Source organism: Hyperoodon ampullatus (genome assembly GCF_949752795.1).
Source record: "Hyperoodon ampullatus genome assembly, chromosome: 3".
Classification (NCBI taxonomy): domain Eukaryota; kingdom Metazoa; phylum Chordata; class Mammalia; order Artiodactyla; family Ziphiidae; genus Hyperoodon; species Hyperoodon ampullatus.
The window spans coordinates 145,828,517-145,850,371 of record NC_136916.1 but is presented as its reverse complement, the minus strand read 5'-3'; the positions used below and the strand labels follow the sequence as shown (position 1 = coordinate 145,850,371).

Below are 21,855 nucleotides of genomic sequence, written 5' to 3'. Positions count from 1 at the left end.
GCTCCCTCAATTCAGCCCCACGCACGCGCGCGCGCGCACACACACACGCACGCACACACCCCACTCCCCCGACTCCCGCACATGCTGGCCCACTCACCTTCTAGTGCACGTTGAAGGGCTCCCACCTGCTCTACCAGGTGCTGATTGCAGCTTTTCAGGTGCTGATTCTCCATCTCAAGCTAGACAAAAAGAAAAATGAAGATTGAGAATAAATACTCAGCCTACACATTCAGACATATAATTCAAAATAAGATTAAAATTCTTCTTAAAGATCAAATCTACACAAAAGAACCCATGGTGCCCCCCAATACACTGCTGACTCTCCCGGGAGCCCTGACCTCCTCCTCTCTGCGCTACCTGGTTGTAGATGGGAAAGAATTCCATTTGGCAGCCCCTGTGCTTTCTTTTCTAGGTTTGGGGGGTTTTATTTTAATAAATTTTATTTATTTATTTTTGGCTACATTGGGCCTTCGTTGCTGCGCACGGGCTTTCTCTAGTTGTGGCGAGCAGGGGCTACTCTTTGTTGCAGTGCATGGGCTTCTCATTGCAGTGGCTTCTCTTGTTGTGGAGCACGGGCTCTAGACATGCAGGCTTCAGTAGTTGTGGCATTTGGGCTCAGTAGTTGTGGCTCGCGGGCTCTAGAGTGCAGGCTCAGTAGTTGTGGTGCACGGGCTTAGTTGCTCCGCGGCACGTGCGATCTTCCCGGATCAGGGCTCGAACCCATGTCCCCTGCATTTGGAAGGTGGGTTCTTAACCACTGTGCCACCAGGGAAGTCCTTCTTTTCTAGGTATCTTTAACCTTCTAAAAAAATGGTGAAATATAACACAAAAAAACTGCATTCTACACCAATGAACAGCTTAACAAATGATTCTGAAATGAATACTCATGTGACTGCCACCCAGATTAAGAAAGAGGAATTTGCCAACACTCCAGACATCCCGGACTTGTCCTTCCCCAATCACATGATCCGCCCTCCCCACTAAGGCGACAACTCTTCTGAGTCTATGAGATTCATTTCCTTGCTTTCTGTGTTTTACCATCTAAGTATACACCCTACACACATTAGTGTAGTTGTGCCCATTAGAACTTTATATAAATGCAATTATTCAAGATGTACTTCTTTTTTTTTTTTTTTTATTAGTTTCTGCTTTATAACAAAGTGAATCAGTCATACATATACATCTGTTCCCACATCCCCTCCCTCATGCATCTCCCTCCCTCCCACCCTCCCCATCCCACCCCTCCAGGCGGTCACAAAGCACCGAGCTGATCTCCCTGTGCTCTGCGGCTGCTTCCCACTATCTATCTACCTTACGTTTGGTAGTGTATATATGTCCATGCCTCTCTTTCCCTTTGTCACAGCTTACCCTTCCCCTTCCCCATATCCTCAAGTCCATTCTCAAGTAGGTCTGTGTCTTTATTCCCGTTTTACCCCTAGGTTCTTCATGACATTTTTTTTTTTAATTCCATATATATGTGTTACCATACGGTATTTGTCTTTCTCTTTGTGACTTACTTCACTCTGTATGACAGACTCTAGGTCTATCCACCTCATTACAAATAGCTCAGTTTCGTTTCTTTTTATGGCTGAGTAATATTCCATTGTATATATGTGCCACATCTTCTTTATCCATTCATCCGATGATGGACACTTAGGTTGTTTCCAGCTCCGGGCTATTGTGAATAGAGCTGCAATGAACATTTTGGTACATGTCTCTTTTTGAATTATGGTTTTCTCAGGGTATATGCCTAGTAGTGGGATTGCTGGGTCATATGGTAGTTCTATTTTTAGTTTTTTAAGGAACCTCCATACTGTTCTCCATAGTGGCTGTACCAATTCACATTCCCACCAGCAGTGCAAGAGTGTTCCCTTTTCTCCACACCCTCTCCAGCATTTATTGTTTCTAGATTTCTTGATGATGGCCATTCTGACTGGTGTGAGATGATATCTCATTGTAGTTTTGATTTGCATTTCTCTAATGATTAATGATGTTGAGCATTCTTTCATGTGTTTGTTGGCAGTCTGTATATCTTCTTTGGAGAAATGCCTATTTAAGTCTTCTGCCCATTTTTGGATTGGGTTGTTTGTTTTTTTGCTATTGAGCTGCATGAGCTGTTTATAAATTTTGGAGATTAATCCTTTGTCAGTTGCTTCATTTGCAAATATTTTCTCCCATTCTGAGGGTTGTCTTTTGGTCTTGTTTATGGTTTCCTTTGCTGTGCAAAAGCTTTGAAGTTTCATTAGGTCCCATTTGTTTATCTTTGTTTTTATTTCCATTTCTCTAGGAGGTGGGTCCAAAAGGATCTTGCTGTGATTTATGTCATAGAGTGTTCTACCTATGTTTTCCTCTAAGAGTTTGATAGTTTCTGGCCTTACATTTAGGTCTTTAATCCATTTTGAGCTTATTTTTGTGTATGGTGTTAGGGAATGATCTAATCTCATACTTTTACATGTCCCTGTCCAGTTTTCCCAGCACCACTTATTGAAGAGGCTGTCCTTTCTCCACTGTACATTCCTGCCTCCTTTATCAAAGATAAGTTGGCCATATGTGCGTGGGTTTATCTCTGGGCTTTCTATCCTGATCCACTGATCTATCTTTCTGTTTTTATGCCAGTACCACACTGTCTTAATTACTGTAGCTTTGTAGTATAGTCTGAAGTCAGGGAGCCTGATTCCTCCAGCTCCGTTTTTCGTTCTCAAGATTGCTTTGGCTATTTGGGGTCTTTTGTTTTTCCAAACAAATTTTGAAATTTTTTGTTCTAGTTCTGTGAAAAATGCCAGTGGTAGTTTGATAGGGATTGCATTGAATCTGTAGATTGCTTTGGGTAGTAGAGTCATTTTCACAATATTGATTCTTCCAATCCAGGAGCATGGTATATCTCTCCATCTATTTATATCATCTTTAATTTCTTTCATCAGTGTCTTATAATTTTCTGCATACAGGTCTTTTGTCTCCTTAGGTAGGTTTATTCCTAGATATTTTATTCTTTTTGTTGCAATGGTAAATGGGAGTGTTTTCTTGATTTCATTTTCAGATTTTTCATCATTAGTGTACAGGAATGCCAGAGATTTCTGTGCATTAATTTTGTATCCTGCTACTTTACCAAATTCATTGATTAGCTCTAGTAGTTTTTCGGTAGCATCTTTAGGATTCTCTATGTATAGTATCATGTCATCTGCAAACAGTGACAGCTTTACTTCTTCTTTTCCAATTTGGATTCCTTTTATTTCCTTTTCTTCTCTGATTGCTGTGGCTAAAACTTCCAAAACTATGTTGAATAAGAGTGGTGAGAGTGGGCAGCCTTGTCTTGTTCCTGATCTTAGTGGAAATGGTTTCAGTTTTTCACCGTTGAGGACAATGTTGGCTGTGGGTTTGTCATATATGGCCTTTATTATGTTGAGGAAAGTTCCCTCTATGCCTACTTTCTGCAGGGTTTTTATCATAAATGGGTGTTGAATTTTGTCGAAAGCTTTCTCTGCATCTATTGAGATGATCATATGGTTTTTCTCCTTCAACTTGTTAATATGGTGTATCACATTGATTGATTTGCGTATATTGAAGAATCCTTGCATTCCTGGAATAAACCCCATTTGATCATGGTGTATGATCCTTTTAATGTGCTGTTGGATTCTGTTTGCTAGTATTTTGTTGAGGATTTTTGCATCTATGTTCATCAGTGATATTGGCCTGTAGTTTTCTTTCTTTGTGACATCCTTGCCTGGTTTTGGTATCAAGGTGATGGTGGCCTCGTAGAATGAGTTTGGGAGTGTTCCTTCCTCTGATATTGTTTGGAAGAGTTTGAGAAGGATGGGTGTTAGCTCTTCTCTAAATGTTTGATAGAATTCGCCTGTGAAGCCATCTGGTCCTGGGCTTTTGTTTGATGGAAGATTTTTAATCACAGTTTCAATTTCAGTGCTTGTGATTGGTCTATTCATATTTTCTATTTCTTCCTGAGTCAGTCTTGGTAGGTTGTGCATTTCTAAGAATTTGTCCATTTCTTCCAGGTTGTCCATTTTATTGGCATAGAGTTGCTTATAGTAATCTCTCATGATCTTTTGTATTTCTGCAGTGTCAGTTGTTACTTCTCCTTTTTCATTTCTAATTCTACTGATTTGAGTCTTCTCCCTTCTTTTCTTGATGAGTCTGGCTAATGGTTTGTCAATTTTGTTTATCTTCTCAAAGAACCAGCTTTTAGTTTGGTTGATCTTTGCTATCGTTTCCTTCATTTCTTTTTCATTTATTTCTGATCTGATCTTTATGATTTCTTTCCTTCTGCTAACTTTGGGGATTTTTTGTTCTTCTTTCTCTAATTGCTTTAGGTGCAGGGTCAGGTTGTTTACTCGAAATGTTTCCTGTTTCTTAAGGTGGGATTGTATTGCTATAAACTTCCCCCTTAGAACTGCTTTTGCTGCGTCCCATAGGTTTTGGGTCGTCGTGTCTCCATTGTCATTTGTTTCTAAGTATTTCTTAATTTCCTCTTTGATTTCTTCAGTGATCACTTCATTATTGAGTACTGTATTGTTTAGCCTCCATGTGTTTGTATTTTTTACAGATCTTTTCCTGTAATTGATGTCTAGTCTCATAGCATTGTGGTCAGAAAAGATACTTGATACAATTTCAATTTTCTTAAATTTACCAAGGCTTGATTTGTGACCCAAGATATGATCTATCCTGGAGAATGTTCCATGAGCACTTGAGAAAAATGTGTATTCTGTTGTTTTGGGGTGGAATGTCCTATAAATATCAATTAAGTCCATCTTGTTTAATGTATCATTTAAAGCTTGTGTTTCCTTATTTATTTTCATTTTGGATGATCTGTCCATTGGTGAAAGTGGGGTGTTAAAGTCCCCTACTATGATTGTGTTACTGTCGATTTCCCCTTTTATGGCTGTTAGTATTTGCCTTATGTATTGAGGTGCTCCTATGTTGGGTGCATAAATATTTACAATTGTTATATCTTCTTCTTGGATCGATCCCTTTATCGTTATGTAGTGTCCTTCTTTGTCTCTTCTAATAGTCTTTATTTTAAAGTCTATTTTGTCTGATATAAGAATTGCTACTCCAGCTTTCTTTTGATTTCCATTTGCATGGAATATTCAAGATGTACTTCTGTATCTGGCTTCTTCTGCTCAACATACTATCCATGAGATCCAGCCTCAGGGTGGCTGCATTTTCTTTGAAATGAAAGCCAACACACTTTTTTGTTGTTGTTGTTTATAACACAAAAATTTTATTTCCTTGCTTATATTTTATATCATATGTATTCTACTCAGTTTCACATGCTTTATTTATACTGGATCCAGGATGAAGGAGAAAACCCTATCTCCTGGAAAAAGGAAAAGGACAATAATAAATTCATGTGATTGTTCTTTTCTTTTTTTTTAAACTTCTTTTTCCTTTTTTGGCTGCATTGGGTCTTCGTTGCTGTGCACAGGCTTTCTCTAGTTTCAGTGAGTGAGAGCTACTCTTCGTTGCAGTGCGTAGGCTTCTCATTGTGGTGGCTTCTCTTGTTGTGGAGCACAGGCTTTAGGCGCACAGGCTCAGTAGTTGTGGCACACGGGCTTAGTTGCTCCGTGGCATGTGGGAACTTCCCGGACTAGGGCTCAAACCCATGTCCCCTGCATTGGCAGGTGGATTCTTAACCATGGCACCACAGGGGAAGTCCCTATGTTGGCAGGTGGATTCTTAACTACAGTGCCACCAGGGAAGTCCCCATGTGATTGTTCTTGAAGTTTCTAATTGAATATAGCTTACATATATGTCTAGAGCAAGTCATATAAACAAGCATAATGTCCATGATCTGCAGAAGCATATTCCTTCCTCAGGGAGGCATAGCAAATCTTATGGCAAGGGGCAGGGATATATTATCCTTCTACTGGAAAGGAGTCGGGAACAATATACAACCTATAAAAATTACTTTTATCACAGTAGCAACTTGCTTGTATTTTTTTTTTGTCTCAGTTTACTAATTGATAAATTGAAGATGGCAGTAATCATTCCACAAAGTTGTCATTGAGAGTAAATCAGTATCTATGTTTAAAATGCCTGCCTTAGAACTTGATGCATTGCAAGCGTTTAACAATTATTGGTTAATTACATTCTTCTTTTCCAATTATTCTAATGATTTTTATCCTGAGCTCTAGGACCCAGATTTTTCATTGTTTGATGTTTTATTCTCACCATATCATTTCACCATGTCATAATCCACAGACCCTTAATTCCTCATTATCTTCCCTGACAAAACATACTTTTTTTTCTTGTTTCAACCTTTGATAAAAGTAACTTTGACCTCTTATTCACCTAGGAGCAAAAAATAACTGTTCTTCCATTGTCTCCAGCCAATATGCCAGGTCCTGTTAATAGGCTGTCTAGTACCCATTCTAATTGGAAAGCCAACACACTTTCATTGAGCTTTTAGCAAGAGATCAGGGCTGTGGAAGATGCAGGTTATAGGCATCAGCTCTGTCCCCAAGGACTTGTAGTCTAGCAGGTGACCTGAGATGTGTGTCCACAGAAAGGACAGGAGGCAAAATGAGCCGCTACCCCCTGCAGGTGTGAGCCACTTGTGTCAGGAGTGAGTGTTCACCCTTCCCCAAACTTCGATTCCCCTTCCTTCTGTTTAGAAAGAGTTTGTTTTTTGGTTTTTTGCTAGCAGCGCTGTAGCTTCTAGTCCTGATTTCCTAAGTAAAGCTGTAGCAATTGATGAGCTATGAAAACAGATGGACAGAGGTGGAAAGTAGAATAGAGGTTACCAGGGACTGGGGGGAGAGACAAGGGGGAGTTAGTGTTTAATGGGTATGGAGTTTGCTTGGGGTGGGAAACGTTTAGGAGGTAGTGGTGATGGGTACACAACACTGCGAATGTACTTAATGCCACTGCATTGTACACTTCAAAAACAGCTCAAATGGTATATTTTATGTATATTTGAGCACCAAAAAAAAAAAAAAGTTAAAAAGAATGCAGAGGACAGAGGGTGGATGGTAAGGACTGTGTGTGCTTCTCAGAAGGAAGCTGATGGGACCCCTCAGAAGTGAGACTCATTCTTTCTCCCCAGACACAAAGCAAACCAGGAGCTCTAGGGAAACCCAACTCTGACAACAGGAAGGGAAAAGTGAAGTGAAGTGTCTCAGTGTTTAAGCTGAATGAGAGACAAACGGTTAACAAAATGAAAAGCAGGCAAGGCCCCATAAACAGATAGAGGCAGAAAAACGCAGAGGGACAGGAGCAGCCCCACGCAGGTCCCTTGCAGGCTTCCCAAGATAAGCTCTCACTCACCTCTGCTAACTTCAGTGTCACCCATTCCTTGATCTTTGCAGCTTTTTCTTGAATGATTTTTGCTTCCTCAGCTCTCATCTTCTTCTGCAAGATAGAGAGGGCCTTTAGTTCATCACGGTGGTCACCGTTTTAGTGAATAATTGGAGGTGGGAGGCCCTGAGAAGAAATATTAAGGGACTGGATGGAGGTCGGCCGATAGGAAAAAATACATTCATTTATGAATTCTTAGAAAATATTCTTAAAGTGGGAAAGGCCTTCCTAAGCATGATACAAATCCCAAATAGCCATGAAAGAAAAGATTAATAAATCTATATCATCTCTATAAATTACTATATGACCAAAAAAAAAAGATGCCCTTAAACAAAATGAAAAGACCAATTGGGAGATGATTTGCAACACAAATGACTTACATACAAAAGGGATAATTTGAAATGAACAAACCAATAAATATATGCAAAAGATATAAATAGGAAATCAACAGCAAATAAAGGGAAAGAAACCCATGAAAAGCTGTGCAATCTTTATTATTATTTTAAAAATGCAAATAAAAGTGACACATCATTTTCCTCTACCAGACTAACACAATTTAAAAGTTTGATATAACCCTAAATTGTCAAGGGTGTTGGAAAACAGCCCACCTCATACAAATTGGCAAAGCCTTTTTGGGGAAAAACTTGATAATATTTGTCAACATTTTAAATGTCCATACCACTGATCTAACAAACCCACTGCTTAGGAATCGTTAATTGCATTATTATTTGATAAAGCAACAAAAACAAAAAACTCAAAACTGGAAATAACCTAAGAGTCCACAAATAAGGGCTTGGCTGAATAAACAAAATGAAAATGGAACACTGCTCTGATACACAGGAAATGGTCACAATGAACAGTGGTTAGTGGTGAGGAATGAAAATGAAGGATGGGGACGGAGGAAAAATGTCATTTTATACTCTTTTGGTCTTTTTGTATTTTTTACTATAAGCATGTATTACCTTTACAGTTAAAAAATAAAAAATAAAGGTAAATTAGCACATGAGGACAATTTCCTCAAAATAATCAATAGTATAAAGTGATCCCTCAGTATCTACAGGGGTATTGGTTTCAGGACGCCCAGCAGATACCAAGATCTGTGGATGCTCAAGTTCATTATATTGATATAACAGGGTGAAGCACAGTCAGCCCTCCGTATTGGTGGGTTCGGCATCTGCAGATTCCACCAACCACGGACCTAATTCTGTGGATATGGAGGGCTGACTGTATTATGCCCTTTTATATAATGGACCTGAGCATCCACGGGTCTTGGTATCTGCGGGGTGTCCTGGAACCAATCCCCCGTGGATACCAAGCGACCGCTGTAAAATGACTCAAAAGTGAGGTTTGTATCTAAAGAATAGCAGCCTAGGAGAGAACAAAATACAGGCTTTGGGGATTTGGCTCTGCCTCTGAGGCTTATTTGCTGTGGGGCACTGGGAAGGCCACATCAGCCTCTGGTGATGTCATCTCTAAAATGGTCGAAGATACATCTCCCTTCTGGACCATCTTGAGGATGAAGGGACATAAAGTGCACCGCACAGTGCCTGAGGCACAGGTAATCAACAAGTTCTAGAACGAGTACTAGTTCCCTGCTCTAAAAAGCATGGAGGGACTTCCCTGGTGGCACAGTGGTTAAGAATCCGCCTGCCAATGCAGTGGACATGGGTTCCAGCCCTGGCCCAGGAAGATCCCACATGCCATGGAGCAACTAAGCCCGTGCACCGCAACTACTGAGCCTGCGCTCTAGAGCCTGCAAGCCACAACTATTGAGCCCGCATGCCACAACTACTGAAGCCCGTGCACCTAGAGCCCGTGCTCCGCAACAGGAGGGGCCACCACAATGAGAAGCCTGTGCACCTCAACAAAGAGTAGCCGCCGCTCGCTGCAACGAGAGAAAGCCTGCCCGCAGCAACGAAGACCCAAGGCAGCCATAAATAAATAAATAAATAAATTTATTTATTTAAAAAATAAATAAATAAAAAGCATGGAGACAACTGGTGTACTCTCAGTTGTTTAGAGACCAGCAGTAACGACTTTGGTTGCACTTCTAGGGAAAAACTGCCTCAAAGTTGTATGATGATGGACATAAGCTCCAAACAAGGTAGTCTGTGGAAATGAGCTGGGCATATGGAAATGTCTGACTCAGTATTTGAGAGCTGGCAAACCGGTAAGGTTATCTAGGGGTTTGCAGACGGGCCACAGGCCAAATCCAGCCTTCCACCTGGTCCCTCCCTGAACAGCCCTGCCCATTCATTTCTGTATTGTCTAGGGTCACTTCCAGGCTACAGCAGCAGAGTTGGCTAGCTGCAACAGAGACCACGTGGCCTGCAAAGCCAAAAATATTTACTACCTGGCCCTTTGCAAAAAAAGTCTGCCGACCCCTGACCTAGTTTGATACCCTGATATTTATGTGGCTGTGGAAACTGAGGCCCAGAGGGTGAAATGACTTGCCTCTGTCAGTTTGTGCCATGGCTGGGGCTTAAAACCAGGTCTATTGACTTGCAAAACAGCATTCTCTCTCTTCTGATCTGGACCTATTATTATGGTAAAATGATTCCCCCCCTCCCACCTAAGTAAGCTTTAGCAGGAATCATTTTGCCCACCAATTCCCAGGCGCTGCCACTTCTAACTATGAACCACATAACAGAGAAGATAGGTATCTAAAATCAATGGGAGGGCTTCCCTGGTGGCGCAGTGGTTAAGAATCCGCCTGCCAATGCAGGGGACACGGGTTCGTGCCCCGGTCCAGGAAGATCCCACGTGCCACGGAGCAACTAAGCCCGTGCGCCACAACTGCTGAGCCTGCGCTCTAGAGCCCGCGAGCCACAACTACTGAGCCCACACGCCTAGAACCTGTGCTCTGCAACAAGAGAAGCCACCACAATGAGAAGCCCGCGCACCACAATGAAGGGTATCCCCCACTTGCTGCAACTAGAGGAAGCCCACGTGCAGCAACGAAGACCCAATGCAGCCAAAAATAAAAATAAATAAAATAAATAAATTAAAAATAAAATAAAACCAATAGGAAATTGATGAGAGATTCCATATGTCAACATTCTATTGATATTTTCCCATGATTTTTCAGGAACACATGGCGCCCCACACATTGTGGGAGGCACATCCCACAAAGGAAATGTTCAGTGACTGTTGATGAATGATTACGAATGTGCCCATGATAGTGGGAAGGCACCAGCAGGATTAGCTGGGACCTCCATGGAGAGTACACATGTGGAAAACTCAAGTTGTCTGGCCATGCTGTGAGGTTTTCTGTTGGAAACAATGGAGCTCTGGCACCAGGGAAAAGCTGGGTAGGTAAGACCAGTGGCAGAGGGAAGAGACAGAATTAGGATGAAGCTAATGGGATCGTGAAGGGGAAGCTGGGCCCAGGGGACTGGCAGGGGGGTGTCCCAGACGTCCCCTCCAGAACAAAGATGCTGACTGTGGCTGGAATACTGGGCAGTGGCCTCTCCTGGGCTCCTATGCGCTTTTCAGAGGAGGTGGCAACTCTGGTCTCTGTCTACTCAGGTTCATTGAGAAACTTTGGCCGAGCAGTTGACCAAGGCTGGCGGTCCAGCTCTGTGCTGCTCTGCTACTACGTGACCCACAGGTTGGCAGGGCACAAGACCAGGGTGGAAAAGGAAAAGCTCTCCTTACCAAACACCGACCTCAGGTCTGATACTGTACCCAGATTCCCTGAGTTCATTCTGCCGACAGCCCTATGACATACTACAACCCCTATTTTACAGATGCGTAAAACGAGAATCAGCGGCTTAAGTAATTTGCTCACTGGTGCTAACGGGGGGCATTCAACCCAGATGAGTCAGCCTCCAAGGTCCCTTTCCCACCATATCCCCTGCCTGGCTCTTCACGCACCTTCCAATACATCTCCGCGAGGAAGAACAGTCTCGTGAGGGAGACAGTCCCCACCACCGGCGGCCCAAGCAGAGGGGCTCTGCTCAAGGAGCCATGGGTAGCGGGTGCAGGCACTGCAGGGGGGCACTGGCACTTACCTGCTTCTCCAACTGTGCCTCCAGCCGGCCGATGAGTTCGTCTTTGCCCTGCATGGCATTCAGCAATTCTTGGTACTTCCGGTGCAGGCTGCCTGCTGAGTCCACATTCTTCAGATTGGACAATTTCACCTTCTCTTCCATCACACCCACCTGAAAAGTACCAGTCATCTCATAGGGTTGGGGTATGGTGTGTGAAATGGCCTCCCACATGGGATGGGATGGGATGGGATGGGATGGGATGGGATGCTTCCTGATGCCCCAACCTGTGACTCTCAGGCAGAGCCCATACCCAGGGCAGTTGGGGCCAATTAATTCAATGACCACTTATTAAGCCTCATCTGGGCAAAAGAAGGAATTGACAAGGAAGGAATAGCAGGGTGTAGGGCCATCTAACTCTGGGGGCCCCAGTAGGGACAAGCTGGGCAGGTCAAATGGCCCTGGAGAGGAAATGCTCCAGCTTCACTGTGGCAGAGACATATGCTGCTCACTGAATGTCCATGAACTTCCCGATACTTTGCAGCCCTCTTGGAGTTAGATGGCCATGGAATTCACTGCAGCCAATGGGCCTGAGTGGAATGACTCAGTCATTTCTGGGCTGAAGTATTTAAGAGCTGGAGCACAAGGACCCAGCTCTCTTTCCCTGCCGTGGCAACCAAGGAGGCTGCATGTTCTAGCTGGTTCTGCTGGAAGATGGGGAGCTCCATTACCTTGGATCCCTGAATCACCGTGCGAAGCAGAATCCCTAGCTAACCCTCAATGGAGAGGTACCATGAGTGAGAACTAAATGTGATAAACCGCAGACACGTCAGACTTCATTGGTTACTCAGCAAAACCTAGTCTATTTGGACTAAGCCACTCACCTGCTCACTTCACTGACCCTTACCCAAAGATTCCTTCCTGCCCACAGAAAGCCCCAGGCACCTTCATTTGTTCAGAAGGTCTAACACATGGCTGCTGGTTTTCCTCATCCCTGTAAGAGGCTTATCGGTGTGACATGTCCATGTGTGCCCAGGGAAAGGGTCAGGAAAGGCCAACGGTCATTTCCGCTGCACACTCCTGCCATCCCCTCCCCGGTTACCTGGGTCTCCGCGTCCTCTGCTCTCTGCTCTGCCTCCAGCAGCCTCTGCTCCAGCTCCTGCATCTGCTCAACCAGAGAGGAAGGGAGATCTAGGTGCAGTGTCCCTACTGTGAACATGGCTTCAAGGCAATGCAGGTGAATTGTGCAGATGCTACACACAGGCCGGGCTCAAACTGCCCATCTCAAGGGGCTCAAGGATGTCAGGGTAAAGATTGCCGTGGCAGCCCTCGGCTCCCTTATCCTGAATTTCTTGGGCAGGTGAAGAGCCTAGAGCTGCTGTCCTCTCTGCTGAGTGAGGAAACGCCTGGGTCTTTCTCCCTGTGGAGGGCGCCCGGGGAGGGGGAGCAGCACCACCATCGTCCTCCCTGAGGCATCCTCACCCTCACTCTTGTTTTCAGGCTCCTCTCCCAGACCTCTCTCTCCTCTCAGCACTGGGCTGCAGGCAGTGCCCTGCCACGTGCCTGGCATGGAACGTGCTCCCACGTGAGCCCCCATCACGTCGGATATTCCTTCCTACCCCAGAATGGCTCCCTGGCTGGGGACAAATACCTCCTCCCCTTCTTTCAAGAATGCCTCTGACTGCAAATGGCATTCACAGGTATGACCTTATTTGATTTCTTTAATCTTAAGCACATTAAAAAAAAAATTCTATCTAGCTACCAGTCTGGAATCGTATGCCAGCTGGCCCAAGAAAAGGGACCAATGTTCTCATACACAGAGCCTCATCAGGGACCAGATCTAAGGTGAAGCCTAAGGAGCAGCTCACCAGCCCACGGCCCACACGGCATCTCTGCAGCTTCGTGAGCTCACAGCCCGTTGAGTGGAGTGTGAGCTGGCTTTCAGCTCCCACCCCCCCGCTGGCCAGGGCTCAGAGTGCACTGCCAAAACCTTACACCATCACACAGAAGTCCTGCGGAAGCAGAGCAGAGCCATACATCCCACTCTCCTACCAAGCGCCATGGGCCATGGCCTAGTCAGGCAACTGCTTCCTTCCCCGCCCTGCCTTGCCCCAGGGCAACAGGTATGCAGGAAAAATACGCTAGAGGCGTAACCTCCCAGCCTTGTCCTCCGCGAGGCTGTACAGGCCTTGCTTCCCAAGCTCCAGTCCAGCCCTCACCCACCTTATCTCTGCAGATTTGGCCTTTTCTCTGGCTATTCAACCTCTCCCTTTGGCCTGGACCCTGGCTTGATATTTACCAGTGAACTGAGCAATTAATTTTTTCTCTTTCCCAACCTCTCATCTGCTCAGCTGAAATGCTGCTTTCCCTCCTTGATTAAAAGATGGAAGAGAAGGAGCCCTCCAGCCTGGTGCTGGGCAGTAAAAGGAGGGTTACCCGGGGGCAGTTCATGTTTGAGAACCTGGGGAAACTCTGTTCTCAGGGCCGCCTTCCCTCATCCGTTTTATCCTCCTTGGGGTTGGGGAGAGACAGATGTTTTCAGTACACAGTCCCTCTGAAAGGACTGAGGATCCCAAGTAAAACTCAAGATTTACAACCCATGCGACAAAAATGCCCCCTGGGCTCCCAATAGACAGGACCATCTTTTTTTTTTTTTTTTTTTTTGCGGTACGCGGGCCTCTCACTGTTGTGGCCTCTCCCGTTGCGGAGCACAGGCTCTGGACGCGCAGGCTCAGCGGCCATGGCTCACGGGCCCAGCCGCTCCGCGGCATGCGGGATCTTCCCGGACCGGGGCACGAACCTGTGTCCCCTGCATCGGCAGGTGGACTCTCAACCACTGCACCACCAGGGAAGCCCAGACAGGACCATCTTTGACAGGCATTCCTGTGCTCAGGCTGAGGATGTTTGCATCTCTTCTTTCCTTCCTCTCCTGTGTTTAATAAACATGATGGAACCTCTTGACTCAAGCCTGAGAGAGTGGGTTGGTTCTGGCCAGACTCAGGCATCAATTACAGCCAGACGGCCTTTCCAAGATCACACAGCCCTTGGCCCTTTGTAGCCATGGGGGAGGTAACAGCATAGAATAAACCAATATTATGGTTATAGGGGTGGCTGCCTAGCACACAAAAAAATTCTACTTGGTGGCGGGGTTGGGGAGAGTGATTGACACATAACCATGACCAGGTTAGTACTATATAACCCTTCCCCCTTGGGCACCAGAGCCAACTCTCTCCCCCCAGGAGAGAATCAGGTTCTCTCTCCCCACGAATCTGAAATGTGGGATTAAGAGGCCAGAGATGAGAGCCAGGGGGCTGCACCAGAGAACGTGCACAAACTTTACCAAGTCCTGATTACTAGGTAGGTTCTTTAGTTCTCTGAGATGTCCCAGGCTCCTCCTAATAAATTCCCTGTTTGCTTAAGCTGGCCAGAGCTGGCGTTTCTGCCCTCATCAGAAACACACCCCTAACTAATACAATTACTGGGAGCATTTAATTGTTTTTTTTTTTTTAGATGTTGGGGGTAGGAGTTTATTAATTTATTTATTTATTTTTACTGTGTTGGGTCTTCGTTTCTGTGTGAGAGCTTTCTCCAGTTGTGGCAAGCGGGGGCCACTCTTCATCGTGGTTCGCGGGCCTCTCGCTATCGCGGCCTCTCTCGTTGTGGAGCACGGGCTCCAGACGTGCAGGCTCAGTAGTTGTGGTTCACGGGCCTAGTTGCTCCGCGGCATGTGGGATCCTCCCAGACCAGGGCTTGAACCCGTGTCCCCTGCATTAGCAGGCAGATTCTCAACCACTGCACCACCAGGGAAGCCCGGGAACATTTAATTTTTAAGAATACAATGAAATACTGAATGGGAAGGCTTTGGATTCTTGACAAGTTTCCTAGATTAACCTTCATTAATTTACTTATTTTTAACTTTTTATTTTATATTGGGGAAAAGCCGATCAACAAGGTTGTGATAGTTTCAGGTGCACAGCAAAGCAACTCAGCCGTACATACACAGGTATCCATTCTCCCCCAAACTCCCCTCCCATCCAGGCTACCACATAACATTGTGCAGAGTTCCCTGTGCTCTACAGTAGGTCCTTGTTAGAGATTAACCTTCATTTAGATCTGACATCTGCTCTGTAGCTCAGAACACAAACGATTTCCATAGGAAACGATCATTCATATTCGTGACTTTACAGATGGAGAAACCAAGCTAGAGGGATGACTAGAATGTATTTGAGTCCTACCTCCCACTTGGGCATTTCCATTTGGGTCAAGAGTGGTCAATAACACTGGTCAGAGGCAGAAATCACTCTGTCATTGACAACATGGTGAGTATTTTACCCCCCCAAGATCTTAATATTAGACATATTTTAAGGTATGCTATCAGCGAAGCAGATGGAAAGGAAGGCACCCCTAGGAGCCTAGGGTCTCCTCCCAGTCTTGGCCCAACAGACACGTGGTCCTCCCTGCTGCCAACCCTCCAGCCATTCTTATCTTCCAGGCAAGGACACTCGAGACTCAAAGCGCTCTGTATTCACCTTTACGCTGGAGTATTCTCTTTTCTCTAAAGTGAATTTCTGAACATTAAAACTATTTGGAACATCTGGAAGTTTTTTAAAAGAGGAGAGTACAATGACCGTCTATGTATCCATCACTGTGCTCCAACAGTTACCAACATCCTGCCATCCTTGTTTGAAGAGAATATCTTTAACATCATGTTTCCCTCTGTTTTTATGAAAACACATTTTCTTCATTGCCACTGGAACACTCCCAGGGGTGTCTATGCCGGAATATCATGTTTGGGGTTTTCAAACTCTTCTTTTAACCCCAGCATCAACACTTCTCATGATGGCAGATCATTCCTTATGCTCACTTAGAGGGCCACACCTGGACCTCTGAAAAGCCGAGTTACTTGCAGGCCCCCCTTATTTGGGTTCTGTTTCTCCTTTCAGAGGGTTCCCTAGGACTGTGTCCTCAGCTATCCTTTTAGTTTGTGGGTCTGGCTGACACACCAGCCAAGGCGGTGTCAGGTTTGGGCAGCTGACTTTTAGGCAGGATCTACTTTCACCAGCTGCGACTTAACCCAAGACTCATAAGCCACCCTAGAACAGGCTGCAGCGACCTGATGAAATGCACTGGGCACCAACCTGGTATTTAATCCCCATGTCCACAGCTCCTTGTTACACTCGGTGACGCTGTGAAATACTGGCCCCAAAGGCAGCAGGCACCCTCTCACGCTCCCAGCACAGACCTGCATGCTGAGTGGTGGTCTGAGCCCAGAGCCACACCAGGCTGGGTCTCAGCTATCCCTCTGAAAAGGGTTCAACATTCTTACCACTGCTTTGCACCGGCTGGAGAGAATGGTACAGGTAAGCCTAAGGCTCTGGAGCCTGACTGGCTCCACTACAGTGTGGCTTTAGATACATTCTTAACCTCTCTTTGCCTCAGTTTCCTCACCACCTCCTAGTATCACCTGCTAGGACTGCTGTGAAGATCACAGGAGATGCCTCATGTCAAGCTCACGTGCACAACTTGGCACTTACTGAGCAGTTCACAGCTGTAAGCCACTTGTTGGATTTTCATATACAAAGATGGCACTTAGGACCAGGGTCAGCTTGCCTGGGACAGTCCAGTGGTCACTTGTCATCCAGAATAATTAGTAATAGAGCCTTCTTTTCTCTCTCCAAAGTGTCCCAGTTTAGATGATAAATTACCCGGCCTACTTATGATCCATCTACAGAAAGAATGGCTTTAAGTCAGAGGTTTCCAACTATTAGCCTACAGAGCATCACGTAAGACCTACAGTGCTGCGGGCATTTAGCCGACACAGATATAACTAAACAAGGCCACTTGCTATGTGTCCAGCACTGGTTAAAGCACTTTACACTTATCAACTCATTTAATCTTCATCCCAATCCTAGAAGGCAGGTCCTATCATTATCCCTGTTGTATAGATAAGGAAACTGACGCAGAGGGGTTAGGTAACTTGACTAACCTCACACAGCTAGGAGGCGGAGCCGGGATTCAAACTCAGGAGGACTGGCTCCGGAGTCTATTATACTCTTAACCACCGTGCCCCTCACATCCAAATCTCACATCCCGTAAAAACCCAGATTCCACATGCAATCCCCGACTTCCAGCTTCTCCTGAAAACTCAGGAGATCTGGACACGCTAGGATTACCTTTTCTCACGGCAATACACGGCTTCCTCCTCAAGCTGTAGCACACTGCTCCGAATCCTTACTCATGTAAGTTTAGTTACCTGCAAGCCTTTGAGACTGCGACCCCCCGTTTTAGCTGTTAAATGGTTCTAACTCTGTTGTAATCAAAGACAATGTTTCTCAACTTTTTGGTTTTTTAGTATCAAATCTTTTGTTCAATTGAAATCATATGCTCATTCCCAAGATAAAACTGGGGGGCCGCCCTGCTGTCTGAGTTCAGAAGAGGCAGGAAAGAAAGGACTCCAAGTCTTGTCTGTGGGTCCACTGCTCCCCACCCCGCCACCCAGAACCCCCTCTGAGGCTCAAAGGGCTCAAGGCGTCCACTAGAAGGACAGGTGAGTGGGCCCAGGGACATGGCCAGGGCAAGAGTTTGTGGCAGTAGATTTCACACCCTCAGGGGCATAAGGATTCACATGGAGCTTGTTACAGATTCCTGGGCCTTGACTATAGAGGTTTTTATTTAGCAGGTCTGAGGCATGGACCCAGGAATGTGCTTGAAAAGAATATCCCAGGTGATCCTGATGCACGTGGTCTACAGACCACACTCTGAAAAACACTAGATTGGCCACCGAACACAAAGCAAGCATCCCAGGGCAGAGCCCCTATTGGCACAGGATTCTTCTCGAATGGCTTTATAGGAGTACAAAGCTCTAGCAAGACTATGGTTCCTGAGAAATACTATAGTGGGCCTTATTAAAAATGGGGGTTAGGAGAATAAAAAAATTTCTCTACGCGCACACACACACGTACGCATGCACGCACGTACGCACTCATACACAGTGAATAAAAGTTCTAGAAGGCATCTACTCCCAAAGCAAATCGGATCCGTCAGCAAGGAGATCTGCTAAGGCTGATTCTGTGCTGACTTTATGCAGATTTTATTTCCAACTAGTCGTGACAGCCCTAGTATTCTCCTTTTAAGGTACCTGGCCTTTTCACAAATTCTGAGGTATTTACGGATATGTTTTCTGGGCCTTGTGTTCTATCAGCACGTTGTGAAGCTGGTGTCTAAACTGAATCACCGCCTCTGTATAATCCGTGGTCAGAGCGGGGAGGAGCAATAGTCATTGTTCCTTTGTTTAAGGGACTGAACTGAACCATTTATACACTCAAAAAAAAAAAAAAAAGTCCTGAAGTACAAATTTTTGGTATATAAATATAAAACTGAGTTACTGTATTTCAAAACATTGGTTGGAGAAACTAGCAAGGGATTCTAGAAAAAGAGGAAGTGCACACCGTCCCACCGGAACAGGCCTCGGGAAGAGGTGCCTCAGTGAAAAATATTCAAGCTCAAAAATGACGGATGTTTTATTACGTAATGTCTTCTCTTTAATAGATCCACTCAAATCCCTTTTGGAAGCAAAGAGGGAGTAAATAAATAAAAAAAATTTAACTTGTTTTAGTCCTAATATTGATGCCATGTGTTCATCATGATACAAAGCTCTTTTGAGGATAGACAGTATACTCCTACTTTTCTGATGGGAAAACTGAGGCACAAGTTTAGCAAGAATGAACAAAGTCCAAGGGACTTTTAATATCCAGCTCTTAGAACAGCATCAGTTTTTAGATTGATCTGACTACCTCTGTGACTTCTTCAACCAAGAAGAGCACTGGGGAAACGGTTCCCAAGAGCAGACAAGATGTGAACTCTAAGACATGCGCCATTCCCTCAACTTCTGTGCTGGATGGAAAGTGACCCACAGCTCACCTGGCTTCGGAATGGGTGGCCTGGGCAAGTGCATGTCAGACCGTGACAGGTGTCCCAGCGGAAGCAAGGTCTAGGGCTGCCTCCTCTCCTCGACCTTCCTGCCCTCTCTCACCCTTAGGTGAGGGATTATCCTGTCTCGAATGGCAATTCTGCAAGAGGGAGTCAGGTACGAGCAGACTGTGCGGTGGGGAAGGAGGAGGGCTTGCGTCCAAGCCTTAGTGGCCAGTGCGCGGTATCTGATCCCAGGCAGGGCCGGGCCCCTGGGAAACTCACAGGCTTGGCCTGCCCTATACGACCGCCTGCAGCGAGTGAGTGGCCATCCATCATCCAGGCAATGCAATCTCCACGGGTGGCCGGGCGGGCTGTGCGGAACAGCAGAGGTGGAGGGGACAGGCAAGGGAGGGGGCTGGCCAGAGGGACCCAGCTGACCTGGCTCACCTGGGTGCAGGTGGGTACTGATGATGACTAACAAGTAAGTTCTGGGAGCACCAACAGAGACGGTGGCCGAGAAACCTGGGTCATCTCTTCCTGTGACCTGAAAGTTACCTTGACGTATTGGGGAAAACCTCTAATGAATTGTTGAACCTGGCCTATTGGTTTGGGGATGACAGCAGGTGACAGGCATAGCCCTGACATTGAGCAACATGGTGTTTACGGCCTTAAGGTTTCCTGCCAAGAGGTCCAGTGTCGGGCTAATGTCCCAACCCTCTTCCCTACTTAAGTCTCCCAGCCCATGATTCCTAGTCAAGGTTTCTTTCTCTCCCCTCCCACACCGCCAGGCTCTTCTGTCCTGTGTCTATACACTTCTCCTTTCTTTACCCAAGTCACATTCTGAGCCCCCAACATTGTTATGGGAGGGCATTCTGGTTACTTTGATGGTGAGCAAACACAGTCTGGAAGAGAAGAAGGGGCCGATGTTATAGAAGTTCAACCTACCCAGACCCAAGGGGCTGTGGAAGAAGAAGGTGTTTGTTTATAATGTGTTTGAGGCCCCTGGGGAATAGAGGAGGAAGGCATTTAAAAACATTTTTCTATCATGAAATATTTCAGGCCAACAGAAACATGCAGAGAATAATTTTTTTAAAACATGTATCCACCATTCATCTTGGTCAAATCTTAATTTTCGTCATCTCTGCTTCTGCTGTTTCTAAGAAATGGACCACAACAGACAGTCGAAGCCCCCAGTGTACCTCTCTCCAATGTTACCCCTCTCCTTATAAGTGTACTTACCCTATGCTTGGCTGTGTTTGCATTTTTGCCTCATTTGTATACACCCCTAAACAACAGAGAGTACTGTTTTGGGCAGGTTTTAAAACTTTATATAAACTGTATTGTTCTATATATATATCCTTCTGATCTTTTTTGTTCAATGTTGGTTGTTGAGATTTATTGACCTTATACATGTAGCTTTACTTGACTCATTTTTAACTGCAATGTAGCATTCCATCGTACAGATACACTCAACATGGTTATCCATCCCCCGCTGATAGACATTTAGAGTATTTCCAATTTTTCATGCATCATTGCTGCAAAGGACATTCTTGTATAGGTCTATTTATGACCAATATATTTGGATTCTTTCTTTTTTTTTTAACTGAAGTATAGTTGGTTTAAAATGTTGTGTTTGGATTTATTGCTACCATTGCATTTTGTGCTTTGTATTTACTACTTTTTTTCTATACTCCTTTCTCTCTTCCTCACCTGGATTTAATAGACTTTATTCCATTTCCAGTAGCTGCTCTCCTGATTTGAAAGTTATATGCTCTATTTCTGTTTGTTATTTCTACTGTTCTAGACTTAAAATCTAGACTTAAAGACTGCTATTTGTTCCCCACGTTCTGTTCTCCACTTTTCTTTCATACGACCTCTGACTTTTAACAGAGCATATCGTTATCCAGAATAAAGACTACACTTTGCAATCTTTCCTGCAGCCTGGTATAACCACATGAGTAAGTGGCCAATGGGATGTGAGTAGAAGGAATGAAGGCAACCTTTGGCCCGTGCTATCAAAGGGAAGGAGCTGGAATGTGGACATGAGGGTGAACCACTTTCAAACATGTAGCAGACCTCCCCCCAGAGCTAGATTTCTTATATCTGGAATGTTACAGGAAAAGGAATGGACTTTTTAAACATATATACTGGTTGGTCTTATCCTGCTTCCTAAATCTGAGGCTTTAAGTCTTTCACCGAGTTTGGAAACTTTAAAGCCATTATCTCTTTGAATCATGCCTCTCTTTCACTTTCTTCTCCACTTCTGGAATCTCCATAAGGATCCTGTCATTCTGGCAATCACATCTCAGCCTGTGTCTTCATCTCTCTATGCTGCCCTCAGGTCTGTCTTTCTGTTCATGAAGTCTGTCTCACGTGGTGCCTAATCTGACATTAATCTATCCACTGAACATTTAATTTCATTGCAAACATTTTTCATTTCTGGCAGTTCTATTTGGTTCTTTTCCTCATCTTTTTGGATGGTGTCTTGTTCTTGTCTTATATTTTCAATTACTTTATTATGTCTTCAATAGTTTGTTTTGGTGGGGTGGGGCATACCACGCAGCTTGCAGGATCTTAGTTCCCCGACAGGAATTGAACCCAGGCCCTCGGCAGTGAAAGCACAGAGTCCTAATTCGCCAGGGAATTC

General features: G+C 44.9%; 1 protein-coding gene across 1 annotated transcript in view; it reads right to left on the bottom strand.

Moving 5' to 3' along the window:
• PLEKHH1 (pleckstrin homology, MyTH4 and FERM domain containing H1) overlaps positions 1-21,855 on the bottom strand; it is a gene marked incomplete at both ends in the record, with an annotated part of 47,050 nt that overhangs the window by 22,084 nt on the left and 3,111 nt on the right. The window contains 4 exons of the mRNA XM_079700629.1: positions 98-179; positions 7,279-7,362; positions 11,322-11,471; positions 12,400-12,462. Of these exons, the coding sequence (XP_079556755.1) occupies positions 98-179; positions 7,279-7,362; positions 11,322-11,471; positions 12,400-12,462 (379 nt within the window). The remainder of the gene's footprint in view (positions 1-97; positions 180-7,278; positions 7,363-11,321; positions 11,472-12,399; positions 12,463-21,855) is intronic.